Raw genomic sequence first — 20,989 nt, 5'->3', positions numbered from 1 at the left:
CAGGATTTTTTCCCCTCACTGAGGATTGGCAGAAGAGAAGCACAGTCTTGAATTTGATAGATGAAAAATATAAATAATTTAGTCAACAAACAGACATTAACAGATAACTGCCAAACGTCATCCGTTAGAACTTAAGGAACAAACATTTGTAAAGTTTTCAAAAGATGGAAAACAACAATGGCACACCCTTATTTAAGACAGCTTTCAATGATGTAAAACTCTTATTCCAACAGCAATTTGCTTGGGTTCTTTATCTAATTAAACATGATTTAAGACACTTCAGCCCAAGATTCTTGCAAAAACAGAGCATAGCAACAGATGTCTAAGAAAAAGCATTAGCCCGATCTTTTGCACAAGCTCATGAGTTACAGCTTTGGACTGCAGTTTCCATGTAAAGTTAAGTATTCTGGGCTTCTGACACTGTGACCGTCCCATATGTTAGACAAGTAGTGGTTCCAAACCAACTGCATTTCAATTTGTTCTAGGGAAAAGCAGACATCACCTTAATAACTTTCATAACACCAATCACTTAGGCATTAATCTGTTGACTCAGTACAGCTAAAGAAGGAAATTTGATTGTCTTACTTACACTTCTCCTCTTCTTCTTTCTCTCCTGCTCCACACTTGCACAGTACAGCCCTCCTACTCACACAACTCTGACAACAGCATTCACTTGATAACTTCATGAGCAACTATAGCTCACTAAGCCAGTGGAAAACTACACAGTTTCTCTCCCTCTGTCATGTTCAGTTTTTGATGGGTGAGTCAGAGGTGCATAAAGGGCTCTAAAACCTGCTATACCTACCACGAGGAAGGCAGCAGGAGCTCACAACAGGGAAAAGAGAACAAGTTTCCCTTCCACTGATATTGAAACTTAATGAAGGGCCATTCAAAAAGTTCCCAAGTCTAGTTTCTGTTTACAAAAGAGGCTAGGGAGGGGAATGTCACAGTGCTGTGGATCATTATCTGCATTAATGGAGTAGACTCATTAATCATGTCAATGAAAATTCTTCTTTTTAAATGAAAATTTTAGGTTTTTTACTCTTTTAGTAACTGCAAAATAAAATGTGGGCTTTTGCTAAACTTTGAATATTAGGACATTATACCTGAAGTTTCTTCTGCGCTGCTTACGCAATGTTGTTCAGCATCCTGAGTACAAGCTTCATTCTAGAAACAACACAGTTGAAATAAAACAACTTAATAAATCTGGGAAATAATTGTAGGAAACAGGAAGAAACAAAGAATGTCAAATGCTGAAGAGCGAAAAAATCTAATCAGATCATCATTATTGCATGTGTCAGTTTTCACTTCTAGCTGTCCTAGGTTGAATAGTATTAGCCTGACAAGGACAAGAGACACTGGGGAAATATAAAACTCATATGCAGCTTGTTGTCTGTATTGATGGTTTGTCAAAATAAATTTATACTTCCTACAGGACAACTCTGTCAGAGATGACTCATACAATAAACTGTTCAGTGGCACTAAGAAAGCAGCTTTCTACCACCCTTAACAAACCACTGAGTGCCAAAGAAAAACACCCAGCTCTGCAGCTCATCTATCCCTTCCCTTTTATGGTTTGCCCCTTTCCCAAAACCAGGACTAATCTACTGCAAGTTGCCTTTTCTCATACTCTCTGCCAGGCCTGTAAGAGACACACCATTCTTGCACATTGCTCTAACATGAAATCAGCCTTGACACATCTGTGCCAAACAAGCTTCTGTGCACCAGCTGTTCCACCGTAACTACATGCTCACTGATCTCAGACAACACTAGAAACCCTGAGGAAACTGCGAATGAACCTTTCTCTCATGAAGAAATAAGGTAACTCTCATTTATACTAGAATACAGACACACAAACCACTGCAAAGAAATGGATGTAAAAGACATAGTGCTTTGCCATGACATACATGATGATGATATAAATTATATAGAAGTATGTAAAAATATGCAAAATTTGTATATGTCATATAATAATATGCCTATAAAGCTCTTAGTTGCTTTTTTAAATAAATGAGAAAGAGCATGACAGTTTGCTTTAAACAAAGCAAATGAGTGACAACGAACATGCTCCATCCAAGCAGTAATGTTTTAACTTTGGTTTAATTTAAACAAATGTAACAGTAAGAGGTCACGCTAAATGGACACATGAATCCTAGGTAATTTCTTCCATCAAGACTCCTTCAAAATTCCTCACAATTTTGCTAATGCGTATCACTTATTGCTGAAATGTTCTAAACAGAGTTTGTAAAGATTAAGTTTGTCTGAAAGATTGTTTGGATATACCCCTGCAAAAAATCAAGTTTCATTTACCAGCTGAAGTATCTTTAGAACTGGTCAGCACATTTGCACTGAAAACCTCTTTCTTCACAGAATTTCAAAAACTGGACACTTCTGGACTGTAATTAAGTTCTTTACCTGAGTCACGTTAACTGGACATATATTGTCCTCAAGAGGACAAGGACTTTGCTCGGGAATTTCATCCACGGAACTTGGATTTGGATAGTCCTCCAGTCCAAGGTGTGATTTTTCAGGTTTCAGTGATGCAGCTAGAGGTCTTAAATATCCTGAATTTCCACAAGCATCTCTTATCAGCTTTTCTGTTCTGCAAGGTATATATCTAGTTAATTTGAAACCAAATGAAGATACCCTGTGCATATGCTAAATTAGGTATTATGATTTGTTTAATATGAAGCATATGTAATTACACAGAAACAAAGCACCTGTTTAAAAACGACATCATTCTACTAAATAAAATGCATAATCTTTGAACAAGTCTACATGAAGACTTTCAGGGAAAAGCCTCTGTAACTCCATTAATGGAAGCATTTCTACTGAAAGAACAACCAAGCAGGAAGCCTTTTAAGCTCCTTAACATTTCTAAATGAATCAACTCCTTAACATTTCCTTGCAGTTTCATGAAAGACAGTTAAGTAGTAAGGTAATTACTAAGTTCTGAAATAGCAAACATAAGTTAATGTTCTACCTCCAAAAGCTGTAGCACAACATGCAAGGGAGAAAAACCTAAAGTCTAAACTGTACACTATCTGTATAAACACACACAGTGTCCGTGAGCACACTGTTTCCATTACAGTCGCATACTACACCTGAACTTCAGCTGCATATTTTAAGAGACAGCAGGAATAAAGTCAGTATTAAGTGATGAGTCTTCCTACCTCTCAGTTTTGTCTACTTGCTTGCTAAGTTCCATACTTCCAGTTGCAAAGTCATGAAGAACTGAAGAATCATTTGCAGCTAGTCTGATTGGTTCTAGTTCCACCATCTGCATTTCTGCAGTACCCTTCAGGGCTGTAGGATCTAAGTTTTATAAGAATAAAAATTAAAATAAAGTCTTTTCAATCTGCAGGTGTATTTACACATTCATATTACTTTTTACATATAACCTTATATATATTAAAATTTTGTAGTATGCTTATACAGACACATATACATAAATGTGCACATGTATACTTGTGCCTTATGTAAGTAAGGCACATACACATATCTCATTTTGCCTTTCATATCTTGTGCATTTTTCCAGTGATATGAAGATAATTAAGAGTTTGAAGACTAACTTTTTTCCAACTGCTTTAAGAACAGAAAACCAGTTCTTTCTATCTCCTCTTCTACTTTTAATGGAAGGAAAAGACAGTAATAAACAGAAAAAAAGTACGCTGTATTGGACTGTATTTCTGCAATTGGCAGTTCAGTAATTTAAGTGCTTTCCACATAACTTAATACCTGCAGAAAAAAATTGCTACTCAAATTTAATTCAATTTTATGCCAAAAGGTATACTTATGTATAAAACTATACCAAATATGAGTACCCTATGTTACAATGGTGATGTATCATCTGTGAACATGAATGGAAAGTGAAAACTTTCAGCTTTGTTTCATTTCATGAATAGATGTGAATCTATCTGAATAACCATTTTCAGAGCCCTAGGATAAGAAACAGGCTTACCAGTTGGAATTTGTTCTAGCTGTTCCACAAGTACATTTGCATTCAGTAACTCCTGCAGTATGTTTTCGTTGGACCTCAGTATTCCAGAGGTTGGCTCAGGCTCCAGGTGCCCGCCTCCTGTCAGTCTCATACTATTCGCCACAGGCAAAGAGCTATCACTGAAAGTAAAAGGAAAAATGTCATCAATAGAGTTTTTTATTTTTGATGGTTAGTGAAGACATAAAAGATATGGGGTAGATCAGACAATGAAGACTTGAAATGCAGGCTGCAACTGGCAGAGAAGACAGAAAGCTATTTGGCAGAATAAAAAAAATAAAAATCATCTGCGAATTGAAATAGACAGGTATGCTGCAAACTAGTATGTTTCCAATATAAAGGAAGAAAAAAAAAAGAATATTTGAAATGTTTAAATAACAGAAGATCAGAAACCTAATACACACCATATGGTGTAAGTTCTAGTTTAATGATACAATGAAACTGGATGCAAAATGAAGGATCTTTGATTATGATTTTTCAAAGAGTATAATCTCATAGTTTATTCAAGCAATCAACAAGTTAAACAGTCTTTCAAATAATACATGGTCACCAGTAGATGTTTGAGGGGTATGCATACAGGGGATGGGTGAAAGCCAATCGGTTACAAAGGATCTGCACAGGGTCTCCTAAAGGATTGTGGGTCTGTCTTTTCTCGCCATGACTAAAGAAGTGGTTGCCTTTCCAGGGAGTCCTGCTGGGCAATTACGCAATCTCCTTATCTCAGCAGACATCCCTCCAGGGCAGGGGCTGGGCATACCCCACAGATGTTTCTCTGGAAAAGTGTCCGATTAAGCTGTCTCGTAATTCACAAATGCAGAATTATAAAAAAATCAATCACTTAAAACCATAATGATATAAGATCAACTGGTTTCTTGCCATCTCTTTGCTCTGAATATTTGGTCTACACCCCACAGCAGCAGTGATACTTAAGCAATTTGTCTTGGTCTGATTAGCTGTAGAGAACTTTAGGAAAAAGAGCTTGGTAATTAACAGGGATGCAGTACAATGTAGTCTGCATATTTTATTCTCCCCCCGCATCCCCAGGTAAACTTAATTTCATGAGACGAAAACTAGCTGTAGATCCCCAAAATTACATACAAACACGTCATGGAAGTCATAAGAAGGAGACAAGAGGAGGTTTTGCAGATTACATAGCAAATTAAATAAACGGAGAAACTTTTACTAAAGCAAGACTGCTTGCAAATCAGTAAAAAGGCCATAAAGAACCTAGCAAAAGTAAGCAGTGTCAGAGGATCTCTCTCACTAAAGAAAATGAAGTGGTAATTTAACCTGGTATCGGTAGCATCCTTCTCTGAATATTCTTCTACACCTATTCTTGCGCCAGTGATTTGATTCTCTACATTGTTGTTTCCATCCTCAGAAGGGAGTAATTCCTTGATAGAACTGTCTGAAGCAAGTAAATACTGACTAGAAGTTCTGTTTTCTTTGGAGGAGGCGTGAGTTACGAGGCTATCAGCCATGTCCAAGTCATCTTGAGCAGGTGCCATATGTGTTTGTTCTAGTTGTAACAATAAACAGAATGGGAAAACTTCATTTAAAACACTCAGGTTTGGCATGTATATAAAGCTATATAACTTCCAGCTGCGTTTAACACAGTTTGTATCCTCCAAAGACATAGATTCAAATCCCAGATAAATACAGTCCTTAGAGAACACTTCTGGTAGTAAGAACACAAAAACTAACATTCAACCAATGAAAGCAGATAATAAATGCTACACAAAATCTATAAAACCCAGGTAATTTCACATTTCATCTAGTTAGGGTGAAACTGCTATGCTTCACAATAAAGATCTGAAAGATCACCAAAAGTTACAGTCATTTAAGCGTGATCCCTTTCTTTTGTCCAGTTTACATGACCAGATCAATTCAAACATGTGCTTCCTCAAACAGGTTCCACAAACAACTTTCTAGCACTGATGCAGTTGGCAGTATTCAGTAGGGTGCCTGCCTTTTTCCAGCCACCCTGCATTGGCTAGACTCACTATATGTTACTGATGCCTTTTCCTGGTCTTAAAATCAAGAGTCATACACGGTTAGAAGGGGAAAACGGATTTTACCTTGGTGTTTATTTTTAAGGATCCTTAGGTGTACACATCCAGGTCGTATGCATTGAGATGCACCCCGCCAAGACTCTCTGTGTCCCCCTCCCCGCCAACATCGGGTATAACATTATAGGTTTTACTAATTAGCATAGCTATCAAAGATTCCCCAATGAGAGGCTCAAGTGAGCCCCCCTCCCCAAGGAACCTTCCCCTGGATGGTTCTATCTTGGTTTACAGGATGTGTTCTGGAGAGGACCTTGGGGTCTGGGGCACACTGATCCCTGGCTACGAAGCTTCTAAAATGTTTAGTCTCTGAGCTTGACAAACAAGTCCAAGAATGTAGGCAAAAAGCACTAGGAATACAGAAGTTGTAAAAAGGTATAACAGGGGTATAAAAGAAAAGGCAAAAATCTTCATAGCATCATTACAGTGCAACAGGACTAAAAGCATAAGATTCTTGACCTCCTGCTATGCAGCAGCATGTGGAAGAGTTTTGCAGCCACTGCTCCATCCCTCCTTAGGCGGACCCAGAAAGCACGAGAGCAAGGCTTTGTCTCATAAATCAGATCATACCTTCAGAGCTTGTTTTCAACTGGAAATTTGGATCACCCATTGCAAGTAAAGTCATAGCAGCTTCAGTGCTTCCATCGTTAATTCCTGTGAAGTTGTACACACACATTAAAAATCACAAGCGCATTAACCAGAAATCCATTTACCCATATTCAAAACTATTTGACACAAATACAGTGAAGTACATATTTTTTAAATTGACCTTACTTATGGATCAAAATGCTTGTAGACAAGCAGCCATTCTCATTCAGCAAATTCAAACTACTGTTAAAACACTGAGCAGCAACATGACTCCCTTTAATTGGTGTACTGGATACAGGTGGCAAGGTGTTGGCAGCAGGGGGGGCTGCCCTGGACACAGACAGTTCCAGCTGATCCACTGCAGGACACAGCTGAGCCTGAGAGTCAAGATGGTGACACCTTTGGGAAATATATTTTAAGAAAGAGGAAAATGTGTATATTGGTAGCAAGTTAACAGGAAATACATGAGCAAGATTGTTTCATATCTACCTTTGTCCACATCTGGATTCTCATGTATGGTTGTTTCCTTAAATACAAAGAAAAACAGTATCAAAGTTCTATCTAAAATGACTCCGTAATTTTTATTTAATGCTTACACGTAAATTCTGTGCCCACAGGTTACCCCGGTTTTAAGGCTAACAATATTGACTTACACAGTTTTCCCACAGCTGTGCCTCATACTTGTGTGGGACAGGTAGCAGTCTAATAAGCTACAGTTACATTCAGACATGGCAACAAGAGACTGCTGAGATAGCTTTGCATGAACTATGAAACAAACAAAAGACATTTTAACAGCTGTTGAGGTGCTTACTTTTTCTTCCCTCTGTACTACTGGTTGGATAGATGGACAAGAAAGACTTTCAGCATCAGTAGCCACCTGCACATCTGGGATATTCACAGATATTTCCAGCTGTAAAAATAATTTTACAGTAATTTCAGTTCATCAGATGCAAAAGAAGATCTGTCAAATGCAAATTTTTAGAAACCTCATATATTTAACAGATGTTCGACATCTAGAGGGATCCTTTGCAAAAATCATACCTTCTGATTTGAGAAGGAAGCAGTGGTATGAACAGGAGGCAGAACTGGCAGTGCTATCTGTAGCTAACTGGAAGCATCAGACACCCTAAGGCCTTGCTTAAAGTCACTCATTTCTCCACCAAATTAAGTTATGCAGCTGAGATCTTTTATGGTGACTGTTTACGTCAAATGGGTTTTGTTAGTTTTCACTCCTTTTCTGCTTTTTAAGTCTTCTGGAAGGAAAACCAGTTCACACTTATTTCCAAAGCAAGATAGGGAATAGACATACAGACACAAAGAAACACACCCACTCACCATTTTACCTATTTTTGTTTCTTCAGCTCTGTGTTTTCACTGAGAACTTCAGACATTTGACATTTTCAGAAAAGAGGACTTGAAATTTGACAGAAAGATTATGATATTTCCAGGGAAGTTCTCACAAAAAACACTGCTCAATCTGGGCTGCTCTCAAAGGCTTGCACTTTTTACAGATACTTTTGACTGACCTATTTAAATTTTACAGCAGCTGGGTCCTCAGGTCCTCTAACCACATCCCTCACTAGTACTACTGTCTCCTAAGTGTTAAACCAGGCAACTTGCTTGTCATTCCCCCACATAATATATATTCCACATCTCTGAAATCAAAGCTTCAGCAAAAGTTTCCATGCAGCAACTTTGCTGCCCATTATTACTCTAGAGACCGCTTGGTGTTTTGACTGAGCTTTAAATTATTCTGCTGTTTCACCTGGAGAAAGAAACAGTGTGATTAATTCAGAAGACAATAAAAAGCAGGATTTCACTGGGCAAAGAGAGGAAGAGGACTAGTAGTAGCAGTAAGCAAAAAAGCACCAGAAAGCAAAAATCACTGAAGTGAACGGAAAGTAGCGATGACAGGGAAAAAAAATAGAAAAATGTCTAATTCTTTGAACACAATCCCTTCCAAGGCCTTGAACAAAGGCCACTGTTCCCAAACCTGCACAGTTTCCTGGCGCCAAAAAATGTATGCCATTTCCCCTCTGGTGATTGGTCTAAGTAGATACAATACCATGTGTTGCTACAGTGTTACACGCTCAAGTTCAATACAGTCCAAGGGCGCACATGAAATACAGGCCTGCACTCCAGGTGTATAAGTTTACAACTCTACAAATCATCTATGAAAGAGTAAAAATGTACAGTATTTGAAAAAAACTAACAAAGATATAGATGGTCTCTCACTGAGAGCATCAGGGACTGTTGATCTGCCCCTGCCAGACAGAGCAAGAGCATCCTTAAGTGGACTGTATACCATGGAGAACCCACACTGGAGCATGGAAAAGGAAGGAGTGGATTCCACCACACCACCAAACTCTACTGCAGGAACCAAAGCAACAAGGGCTGGAGATTTTAATGGATATACATTTAAATTTTTTAACCCATCATCTGAGTTGTACATGACAGTAAGAAGAACATGAATCAAGGGAAAGCAGGTCTCACAAGAAACCAGGCAAGCACAGCTGTCACTGACCTGAGCTGGCTTTGGTACCCAAAAACCCAACATAGCATGCCACCTCTCCTGAGCAACCATGTAATACATGGAGCCCAAGGCATGGCTTAAGTAACTAAAAAGGCCATTTGATGGACATTATAAGGTGGGGGGCAGGGCACTGACCAAGGGAATGATAGCCATATATTTTTCAAAGAACAGAGAGAGAAGCTATGGCTAATAAGGATGTACTGGATAGTGTAAGACCTGGGCATGATACAAATGATATGAAATTAAGAGTGAAGACTGTACTGGGCATGGCTGGGATGTATATGCTGTCTTTTGGATTGTGTGGTAACACACGGGTGTTTTTTGCTGTTCCTGCACAATGTCAAAGCTTTTTTTCTATTCTTTTACCCAGCAAGAAGTAAGCAAGGGGGGTAAGCAAGAGATCAGGAGAGCATACACCTAGTACAGCTGACCCAAAATGAGCAAAGGGAAATTCTGTATCCTATGATAACATGCTCAGCAATAAAAGCTCAGGGAAAGGAGGGAGAAGAGGAGGCCATTTGTGGTTATGGCATTTGTCTTCCAAAGTTACTCTTAAACAGATTGAGGCCCTGCTTTCCAGGAAGTAACCTGACAATGGAAAGTAGTAAATAAATTTCTTATTTTGCTTTTTATGCTGCTTTTCCTTCATGTATGTAACTATCTTTATATCAATAGAGAAATCTTCTGACCCTCCTTCCTAATTTTGCCTAGTCCCACAGGAAAAGGGAGTGAGCATGCAGATGTGTGTGGCTGGCTGCTGGTCAGGTCAGCCTACCTGACAGTTAAAATTTTCTTGGCAAGGGGGACACGACATACAGAAACATTTTTGTCATACCCTCATTTCCTAACATTCAAATATGAAATTGAAGTGCTCCATTTGATCCATCTTCGGCCTCAAAACACATGGATAAGGATTGAGCCTGGACCTATATTCAATCCCAGTAAACAAACTGATGAGTACCTTGCAGACCTATATATAGTTGTAAACATAATTACATAACTGGATTTTAGGCTGATGCAGTATTAAGTTCAAAACCAAGTGTATGTGCCAAGTAACATCCCTGCTACTCTCAACACCATTCTTGAACTCAGATAAAACCCAAATACTCAGAGATACAAATAGAATAAAATCTTTTAAAACAATCAGAACAAAATTACATATGCAGAACCCAGCAACCCAATACCTCCTCCATGGTTTCCTGTATCTGCACAGGAATTGGTTTTGGAGATCGAAGACCTATAGGAACGAACACTGGAGCCTTGTTTACTTCCTCTGGTGCAAAGCATTCATCTTCATCATAAAGCTCAAAGTCATCTGCCTCAGCATCCTCCTCCTCTTGAGAAGCCCGAAGGGTGACAAAGGTTATCTTTGAACTTCTGGGTTCCTTCCCAGGTTTTCTTCTCTGTGTAGTTTTCAAACTTTTGCCTCTGGTAACACGCACTGTAGCACCTTGCCTTTGATTCCCCTTCTCACTGCAATCAGCTTCGCATTCAGAGGCAGAAGAAGTAGCAGCTTTTGGCTCGAACACATGTTCTGGCAGTGCTGTCCACTTTGATGATCTCCTGAACTGCCCTCTAAAGTACAGAACAAAAACAGTGAAGTCCAAGACATTCCAAAAAGTGGGATACTACAAATCAAAACAAACTCAATTAAAAAAAAAAGTTATCATGACCAACAATGCAAACTATTTACTTCTTTATAGTGACAAGTAAGCATTTAATCAGAAATTTAATTTCTTCCTGTATACATAAAGTAGTGATTGTCAATATGTATTAAGCAGTTTCAGAATGCTAGAAATCTTCACAATTAAGCTTGCAAGATACATAATTCCTTGATTAGAAAAGTATGAAATAATTTTAATCTTGAGGGATGTGGAAGTCACTTGCTTTTTAAGTCATGTTTTAAGACTTCAGTTGTTTTTCGCTAAAGCTACACCTGAAGCCCCAAACTATGATACTTTAGTTGATCAGACTATTGTTTACAAACTGAAACTGTTAGATAATAACTACTTATCTCCTTTGGTTTCTCAGACAGCATTCTCTTCAATAATCAGTTGATTCTGTTTCCTTCCTCAAAATCATGGGCACAACCACTTTCAGTATCAAAAGTAATTAAAAACTTCCCCCCCCCAAACATCCTCTCTGGTAAACTGATGGGGAGTGGAAACAAATGTCAGCAGAGGACATTTTTAGCACAAAGTTTCTCTTTAGGCTAATCCCACAATACTTGTGCTCCCAAATACTCTCAAGTCCTCCCCTGTAAAATCAGGAATTTTTGTTGAAACCATGGGATGGACTGGTGAGAGTGATGGCTGTGTTCATTTTATCAGAATACAGGCAGGGTAAGAGACATAGGGATATCTGCATGCATCTGCTAAGTTCAGATGGAAGACATAAGAACTGACACGATGCACTCACGTAACACATGGCAGAACTATGGCCAATAATTATCAATCAGTTGAGTTTACAAACCAAAACAGTTGTTTTACCTCGTGAGATTGTCTGAATGTTTTTCCTGAGAGGTAGAAAGCTGAGAATCATCATCTTGTTCTACTTGACTCTCACTCTCTGACGATAGCCCTGGAGGCTGGAGTATAATGTCCTGCCTGATTCTCTTGCAATATGGTTCTTCAACATTCTCTGCAAAATTGTGTTTCCTTGTAGCTTCTGAGAAGGATCCAGCTTCCACTATATTGCTGGAATTTTGCTGAACAGAGGAAATAATTACAACCATATTAAGTGCCAAACATTTATAACTGGTTTTGGTGACAAAGAACTTAGTTTGAAGATCTTGAGAATGTGCCCAGCTGTCATCTCTGATAACTGAGAACATTTTTACTCATTGTCTTTAATTTTGGGCTCTGTAGCAGAGGTGTCATTAACTGGCATTATCTGTGATGCCTGAATTCCCAGTGATGCTGGTAGTTAATAGACCAAGACCATGCTCAATTTAGCAAGAGTACCAACTCTTTAGAAGCTGGAAAGATGAATCATTTTCTAAAATTACCTATAAATTTAAAGAACAATTTGCAGGAAGGAATTTTTTTTTCTGCCTTGGGAACAAACTAGGAAGAAAAAACTATCATACTTTATATAAAAGCATTTAAATATTGTTCAATGTATACACAGACAAACATCAGCAACCACAGTTCATCAATTATGGATACTTGGCAAAAATAGTATTTTAACTAGAAGATTTTAGTCATCCATATAGAAAATAGGGAACACCAGATAAACTTGACTGAGTTATCACTGCATTAGACAGAGATGGAACTAGTCTGGGCTAAGTTAAGCCTGCTGAGCAAATTTAAGGTCTGAACTTTGTTCATACTCATTTTCATTTCTAAGTATACTAATACAGATTTTAGGTAGTATCTGAAGTTAGTTAACTGCCTTGTTTTCCATTGTTCAATGAATAACAAACAGTAAATTATTTTTTAACAGTGTTAGCATGTGTTTATTATAATGCAAATTTCTGACCATATAAACCATGGAACTTAAGACAACAGTGTGTATTAAATATTTCCACAGATTTTAGATTATAAGTCCATTTATTCAGCATAATTTCCAACAGTAAATAAAAAAAAATTTAAATAATCACATTAACCTTTTCCAGCCATATACTGGATTTCTGTGGTTCTAAGAACTTGGGCAAAAGGACTGAGGTATAACTGGCTCAAAATACATGATCAGCACTTACCACTGATACATCTGTTTTTAATAACACTGAACACTCTTCTTCATTTCTGCTCTCAGTGTTGTCCTCTTCTCTGTTTTCACCTTCTTCAGGATAATCCCTTTTCCTAATAAGTCTCTTTAGGTCTCGCCTTGGGTTCCAATGGAGTTCCCTTGCTCTCTGTTCACTTTCCTCTCCAGAACTTAATTTATCACTGGACCTATAAAAACATGTTTCAACTTTTACTTCTGAAGAACCACAAAGTACACTCTATAAGCTTGGCTTACTATCAGATATTTAATACTTCCAGCAAGAAATGAACTTGTGTTTTGAATTTTTATTTGCTTAGTTGGTTACATGAAAAAAAACCATAAGGAAGAAAAAAACACTGCAAAAAGGAGGTAATTTGTCTGCAGCAGTGGACCTTCCTGATTACTTTTGGAAAATATTTTTGGAAGGAAAACAAAAGTCAGAGAGGATAGAAAGTGTCAGCTATACCAACACAGGACTCCAAAATTAGGCAGCCATAGGAACATTATATTCACTAATTCCAGAGCTCAAGGTTTTAATACTTTCAAAAAGGATACAATTCTTACATCTGTTCAAACACATTCAGATCAGGAAGACAGAAATCTTGGCCTTCTAAATTCATGACTTGAGAAAAAGAGACTAAGAGTAATCCAGAAATTACAGTTTAGTCAACCTCATCCCAGTCCCTGGGAAAGTGATGGAACAAACAAACCCGGAAACTACTTCCAGACACATAAAAAACAACCTAACTTGGAGTAGTCAGCATGGATTTGTAATGGGGAAGCTATGCTTGATCAACTTGATAACCTCCTTCAATGAAAGACTGGCTTGATAAATGGAGAGCAGTAAATAGTGTCTGCCTTGACTCCAGTAAGGCTTGTAACACTGTTGAACACTGTCTCTTCTAACATGCATGTAAGGGAGGTGATGAAGTACAGACTGAAAGTGGACTAAAAATGGAGCTGTCTGGTTCCAAGGTCTGTGATCAGTGACACAAAGTCCAGTCGGAGACCAATAACCAACAGTGCACCCTGTGGGTCAATACCGTGTCAAATCCTGTCCAGTATCTCCACAAATGATCTGGATGATGGGACAAGCTGTAACCTCAGCAAGTTCACACATTAGGCAGATCTGGATGGAGTTGCTTTCCAAAGACAGAGACACCCAAAGGTTGTACTGGCCTCCAGAGGGACCTGGAGAGGCTGGAGAAATGGGCTGACAGGAATCTCAGGAAGTTCAGCAAGGGGAGAGGCAAAGTCCTCTCCCTTTCCGGGGGAGGAACAACCCAAGGCACCAGCACACACTGCAAGCCACCCAGATGGAAAGCAGCTTTGCAGAAAAGAACCCGGCTGTCCTGGTGGTCTCCGAGTTGAACATGAACCAGGAAGGTGCTGTGGCTGCACAACCAGCTAATGGTGACCTGGGCTGCAGCAGCAGCAGAAGCACTGCCAGCAGGCTGAGGGAGCTGATCCTTGCCCCTCATTCAGCACTGGTGAAGCCACCTGGAGGACTGACCAGTTCTGAACTCCCTGGTAGGAGAGACCTGGACACCCTGGAGACAGCCCCTCAAGGGCTCACACAGATGGTAAAGGGGTGGAAGCATCTCTCCTACAACAAAAGGCTGAAGGAGCAGGAACTGTTCAACCTGGAGAGAAGGCTCAGGAGGATCTCTTCAACAGTTACCCAAAAACCCAAGGGGAGGGTGCAAACAGGACGGAGCCAGGCTCTTTCCAGGGGTGCCCATTGACAGGACAAGAGACAATGGGCAAACAATGCAAGACAGGAGGTTCCTTTGGAACACCAGGAAATCCTGTTTCACTGTGAGGGTTACCAAGCACTGGCACAGGCTGCCCAGAGGGACTGTGGAGTCTCCATCCTTGGCAAGATTCAAAAGCTGTCTGGACACAGTATTGGGCAACCAGCTCCAGGTGCTTGACTGGGGGCTTGGACCAGAAGACTTCTAACAGACTCTTCTACCTTCAACCATTCCGTGAGTCTTTGAAAGTCCACCATCATGGAAGACAAGAAGACTGTGAAGTAAGGCCCTTGTCTTGTTAGCACAAAGGCTCTGGGACATGATTTCAATGTAATTTATGGAAGAGATTTTAAGCAGAGTTTCAGAGACAGATGCAAACCAGAACATAACTTCAGACAACAGCAAAAGTAAACTGAGACTGCTCTGTATTAATTAAGACTAAGCAAAAGGTAGCTTATATCATAACCCAGAGCTGTCACATGTAAATGGCACTCTCTGCCTCATACAGCACACACATAAAAAGCATCATCACAGTAAGTTCTCCTACTGGAAAGTAAAATTTAAAAGACTCAGAATATATCTTACAGAAACATAAAAAGAGCTTGCTGTCTACTTGCCACTTCTCGTTTATAAGGGAATGCAAATGGCACTGCTCAGTCTTTGGTCCACATTCATGGTGCACCATACCCCAAGAATTTATTACTGAGAAATTCAGACAGCCAAATCCCGATTACTTAATTCTACTCTCACCCATGAAGTACCTTCTAAATAGGAAAACAGCCTTGAAAAAATCCTGTAATCCTTTTAAAAACTCTTACATTACTTAAGAATGCCACCTAGTGACTTTCACAGCACACAGTAGAGAACAACTAGTACAGCTCAGAGCCTGTGCTTCCAAAAGCAAGGGGTGTATGAAAACAACTGGACAAATGCACAAAGTTTTTAAAGTACTGCTGTGTCTTAACCCCAGCTGATAAGTAAGTGCCATGCAGTCAGTCAGTCCCCAAACCATAGGGAGGAGGAGAATTGGAAAGAAAAGGTAAACCTCGTAGGTTTAGATAAGAACAGTGTAATAATCAAAACAAAGTAAAATATAAAATAATGAAAAGGAGAGGCAGACACACAGAGGGGAATGAAATGCAAGGGAAATAAGTAATGCACAATTGCTCGCTGCTTGCTAACTGATTCCCAGCCCATCCCCAAGCAGTGTTCAGCAGCCCCTGGCCAATTCCCTCCATTACTGAGCGCGATGTTCCATCGCATGGAATATCCCTTCGGCCAGTTCAGGTCAGCTATCCTGGCTGTGCTCCCTCCCAGCTGCTTGTGCACCTGCTCACTGGCAGACCATGAGACACTGAAAAGTCTTTAACTCAGGGTAAGCACTGCTCAGCAACAACTAAAATGTCAGTGTGTTATCAATGCTATTCTCATACTGAATCCAAAATACAGCACCGTACCAGCTACTCAGAAGAAAATAAACTCTACTCCAGCTGAAACTAATGTAAGAGTTTATGTTGTCAACAGGTAACTCTACCTTTCTGTGGTATCCTGAATGCTTCCTATAGCATCTGTAGATAGACATTCTTCTTGCTCTCCATTGCTATGGCAATTTGGTGATTTTTTAGAAGAACAAAGCGTTTGTGATGCCATGCTTCTCAAATTTATGTCTAGATTGTCATTCCTGGCTGTATTTCCCACAAGCAACAATACCTCCATGTCATCCTTTGATGTGAGAAAAAAAACAACAGAATTAGCATAAAATATATCACCTGTAAAAAAAAGTATTGGAGATTATGATCAAGTTGTTAATCTGAGGCAAAACTTCATTTAAAAATTTCCAAGTAGTAGTTTATGCACCATCACTGTTCTTTGTTCCTCTAGGAAAGCATTTAGCTAATAAAAACAGATACAACAACCAATATAGTCCTTCAGAAGCCTCCAAGGAGCTCAGAAGAAACCCAGCAATAGAAATACAGCATGCAAGTAGCTACTCATATATTATGATTATGGCTGGAATGTCAAAGTTCAAGTGAAGTCTTTAGATGTCCTATCAATGTGTCACTAACGGAATTTTGGAAAACCCTATAATAGCATGCAAATACTGAACAAGAATTCTTACTAGGCTGAAATTAATGAATGCATTTACAACAACTTACTTAGATGTCTTAAAAACAGCTAGTGTGAACCAAGCATCAAAAAGTATGGTCAGAAATATGTGAACAGAATTCTCACTTTTGAGGAGAGAGGGTTTTCAGATTCTTCTGCCAAAGGCAGATTCTGTCCTTGATCCATTTCTTCCTCATCTGGGGCAGCAAGTTTTTGTACTACTGGAGATTCTTTTTTGCTGTCTGTTCTTTCTAGGTTTGGTCTAGTTCTTGAAGACTCAATCTTTTCCAATTGTCCTGATTTCAGAGCACTCAGCTTACCTTCTTGGGAGGTAAATTTTTCAGCACTGGTGAATTTAAAGCAAACAAACAAAAACAAAAACAGATATAACCACACTTGACTTTGGCTGGGAGGGAAAATAAGCACTTCTGTATTTACGTTTTGAATCAACACTCGTACATGAGACTAATAGATTGCTTTGTTTAAGATCAATAGAATTATATTTTAAAATACGTTTCTCATTTATGGTTAACTTCGGAGCAGGAATAACAAATGTCTTTGTCAAGACATTTTTAACATAAAAAACAAGTTGGGTTGCTAACCATAGCAACATCAAAGTATCGGCAGTCTAACACACACTTAAGATCTTATTTTAACAAGAGTAGCAGTAAAATAGAAGAGCACATAGGGGGATCAATGAAAGTCAAGTCTCTGACATTTTGCAAAATTTGTATGTTACATATGTTACATGTGTGATTGCTACTTAAGCAAATACAGACCCAGTAATAAAAAACCTTGGTCAAGAAGAGCTATGAGCTCATACAGATCAAGTATGTACCAGATAAACAATGGCAAGGAGTGCAGCTAAAAAAAATGTGTTCTGAAAACACTGGAAGAAGCTGTTTGGAGGCACTGGAAATGAAATACTGTAGAAAGACAAAAGACATGGAGCAGAGGAATTGACATTTGCAAAAGTGTCTCATTATGCACAGACAAAAGCTTTTCAAATGCAATTTTGCTAAACTCAAACCTCACCTGCTTTGTTCAGATAATAAATTTTCAGAAATAGAGGGCACCTGAGGCACCTCTTGCTGTTCCTGTTCCTCTTTGCTCAACACATCTGCTTGACACAATACAGCTTCATTTTCACCCTTAAATTTACAGCAAAAGAAGCATGAAGAAAAATAGAAGTATGTAAGCTTCTAAAACAGACATATATTTTACATACAAAAATAGAAACTATGCTATTTTCCCAATTGGAATAAAAGTAGGAATCATGTTATCATAGGTCAATTTATATGCAAAAAGGAACAGAAGTCTTCATAGTCCTGAGATACCTAGAGTTAAGCTCTTCAATACTGCATGCACCCAAGCATTATGGGAAACACTTGTCTATTTAACATTCAATCAACTCCCTAATACATCAAGCACTGTGGAAACAAAATACTTCGGCAAACAGAAAACCTTTGAAAACTGGACACCGCAGAGGGCAGCACAGACACACCCAAGCCACAATAACATAACCTCAAGATCCAGGAGGCCTAATAAGCTTTACGTCTGTATTTGCCACATTGGTTCCACACAGAAGCCACTCAAACATATCCTTCACCACTTCAGGCCTGTGACAGCTTTATTAGTAAAGAGGAGCATCAGACTGGATGATGAAAATCTTCTACAGATTCGCTCAGTACAGAGCAGATGCCTGTGCATGGTTCACAGGCCACAGGTCTAGAGCAGCTAAAGCTGTACCACAAGGTACTATCTCAGCTAGGAGTGAGCTGACTGTGACACTGAAGGGAGGTGAGAGATGAATGCATGACACAAGTACTTTACACAGGCTAAAGAATAAAACCAGCTATAACCATTCCAAAATGAGTCACTCCTGCAAAGTTTACCTGTACTCCAAATCTAAGGCAAGTCAATGCAGACATCCCTACATCCATGATATGATTCATGTACAACCCACAAAAAGGTTACAGAGAACGCATCGCACTGTAAATGGCTTTTGAGGATTTTCACAACTTTTATAGTCCCTAGTAAAGTATCTGTGGGGATACACAGTATCAGTTACTTGTATGAAGTAGAGGAGTACGAGGTAGTGTAGTGATAAAGCCAGTTAAAGCTTATCAAATTAAAAAAACCTTTTTTTCATAAAAATAGCTGTCTTCTGCCTTCACTTGAGACATTATACTATATTGGTCAACACAGACTTGATTAATCCAGTCAGGAAAGATGAAATGAGCAAAAAAAGATAATTTTTATGCATTTTTATTCTAGAGTTTATATTAAATGTGCATAATTTTTTCCTATCATGCAATCCAATCAAAATCAGATCCTTTGTAAAAAAAAAAATTAATACTTTAAGTTGTAGACCTCACTGATTTCATACCTATAATACCTCAACTTACCAGGGTTTGGGAATTTTTTTTCATCTCATATATTGTCTCAGCCTCAGGCAATGCAACTTTGATGTTTTCATTTAACTTCATAAAACTGAGCATGTACTTCGAACTAACTTTGAAGGCAAAGCCTTACTCTTATTAAAGCTTACCATGACAGCATTGTCAAACTCATCTTTTTGCTCTGCTTCAGGCTTTTTCTTCCTCTCATTTTCTGATATTTGTAACTCCTTCTTTCCAACAGCTCTTACCAAGTTTGGTTTGTACCTCTTTTTCCGTGCCAGCTGGATAGGTGGAAGAGGTGCTTGTTGACATTCTTCTTGAGTGCTGTTTTTGCTATCAATGCAAAGTTAAGACAGAAAAAATAATCCAAAACTTAATACAAATGCATAGTACAAAAACAAACACAGGTCTATTAGTATTACTAATGCAAAAACCACTTGAGTTTTTAAGAGACATCTTGTAAACAAAAAGTTCTGCTGAGTTTAAGTTACAAACAACAATTTGTTCCAGCAAAAATTTCAAACTAACGGTCTTCTAAATATTTCACAATAGAATTAACAAATTCACTGAAGGTGTTAGCTTATTGACTACTTATTGCTATAAAACTGAAGCAATTTTCACATTGTTTCTCTGATAAGCAAATGAGTATTTCCCTGCTTACATGAAGTGAATCCAGTCTTTCAGATGATGAAACAGCTGTAAGGAGAATGCTCATTAATTTCATTCTTAGCATAGAAGCTACCGAAATTTTAGTCTCACTAGTGTTGGAACTATGACAATGGAAATTTTGTGCAGTATTTTCACTAGACTATATTTGCCAGATGGCAATCCACTGGAACAACAACTTCCTTGTAAAACACTTTCATTGTTACAGTCAAGAATAAAAAGTAGCTAAGCCCTTACGCTGCATTAGTAGTTGAGATGTCATCTTGGTTAATTTCAGGTAGACTGAACTGCATTTCACCATCCTCTGATCTCAAAAATGTTTTTGGGGACTTAGAACTTGGCCTCTCAGAAACCTCCTGAGAGCAAAGCGACTTCTCCTTTCCCAAGGATTCTAGGGGGTTTAAGACTTCACATTTTCCTGCTTTCTGAAAAATGTAAACACAAGAACCAGAACAAGTTGTAATAATAAACCAAAAGGAGACTTTATTATGTCTACGAAGTTTGGTACTTATCACTCTCTGAAAAACTCAAGAGAGTTTTTTGCACTCTCCTACAAAACTCCTAAGTAACTGCTCACTAATGATTTCCTAGTCTTTCAAGGACAAATACACACTTTTTCGTTAAGACAAAATAGCTCGAAATCGGTATTTCTTCTGTGCCATCTTCTATTAATACTGCTTCTTTCTTCACTGTCAACTATAATGCCACCTTGGGTCAGAAAGGCATCTGGACACATAGCAAGAGATACAGTCATCTTTTTCTCCTCACATACGACCAAGTGAAAAGTACACAAGTTTTAATACAGAAAACTTTAGCTTTTGAAAAAATTATTTCAAGAAGTTATTAACTTCATAATTTTTTTTAATCATCGGTATTTCATTTCACAAAACCAAAAGCTCAAATATAACTAAAGTTAAAAAAAAAAAAGCCTTACATCTGAGTCAGGAGGGATGCTACATTCACTATCACACTGTGTCAAACTTTCTTCCTTGTTGGTATCTTTCTGTGATGCACCTTTATTATTTACATCCAGCACTTCCTTTCTAGTAGTTGTTGTTCTTAAATTTGGCTTTGGCCTCTGGAATCGACTCCTCAGTAGCCGAGCTGATGGTACAACAGCTTTCTCCTCTTCCTTCTGAGGATGAGATTCCCTACAAAAACAAACAAAA

The 20,989-nt window shown here is 38.6% G+C and overlaps 1 protein-coding gene across 4 annotated transcripts in view; it reads right to left on the bottom strand.

Moving 5' to 3' along the window:
- The window catches only part of BDP1 (BDP1 general transcription factor IIIB subunit), a 52,817-nt gene that overhangs the window by 8,618 nt on the left and 23,210 nt on the right, over positions 1-20,989 (bottom strand). For all 4 annotated transcript variants that reach the window (XM_069001205.1, XM_069001206.1, XM_069001207.1 and 1 more), the window contains exons 20-36: positions 20,755-20,971; positions 20,058-20,245; positions 19,304-19,487; positions 17,788-17,903; positions 16,879-17,098; positions 16,181-16,368; positions 12,885-13,080; positions 11,674-11,891; positions 10,369-10,759; positions 7,463-7,561; positions 7,141-7,177; positions 6,634-6,717; positions 5,288-5,516; positions 3,962-4,119; positions 3,174-3,315; positions 2,416-2,602; positions 1,107-1,167 (exon numbers count right to left, since the gene is read on the bottom strand). In XM_069001205.1, the coding sequence (XP_068857306.1) occupies positions 1,107-1,167; positions 2,416-2,602; positions 3,174-3,315; positions 3,962-4,119; positions 5,288-5,516; positions 6,634-6,717; positions 7,141-7,177; positions 7,463-7,561; positions 10,369-10,759; positions 11,674-11,891; positions 12,885-13,080; positions 16,181-16,368; positions 16,879-17,098; positions 17,788-17,903; positions 19,304-19,487; positions 20,058-20,245; positions 20,755-20,971 (2,915 nt within the window). The remainder of the gene's footprint in view (positions 1-1,106; positions 1,168-2,415; positions 2,603-3,173; positions 3,316-3,961; positions 4,120-5,287; positions 5,517-6,633; positions 6,718-7,140; positions 7,178-7,462; positions 7,562-10,368; positions 10,760-11,673; positions 11,892-12,884; positions 13,081-16,180; positions 16,369-16,878; positions 17,099-17,787; positions 17,904-19,303; positions 19,488-20,057; positions 20,246-20,754; positions 20,972-20,989) is intronic.

Source organism: Aphelocoma coerulescens (assembly GCF_041296385.1).
Source record: "Aphelocoma coerulescens isolate FSJ_1873_10779 chromosome Z unlocalized genomic scaffold, UR_Acoe_1.0 ChrZ, whole genome shotgun sequence".
NCBI classification, from domain to species: domain Eukaryota; kingdom Metazoa; phylum Chordata; class Aves; order Passeriformes; family Corvidae; genus Aphelocoma; species Aphelocoma coerulescens.
This window is presented reverse-complemented; position numbering and strand designations above follow the sequence as displayed.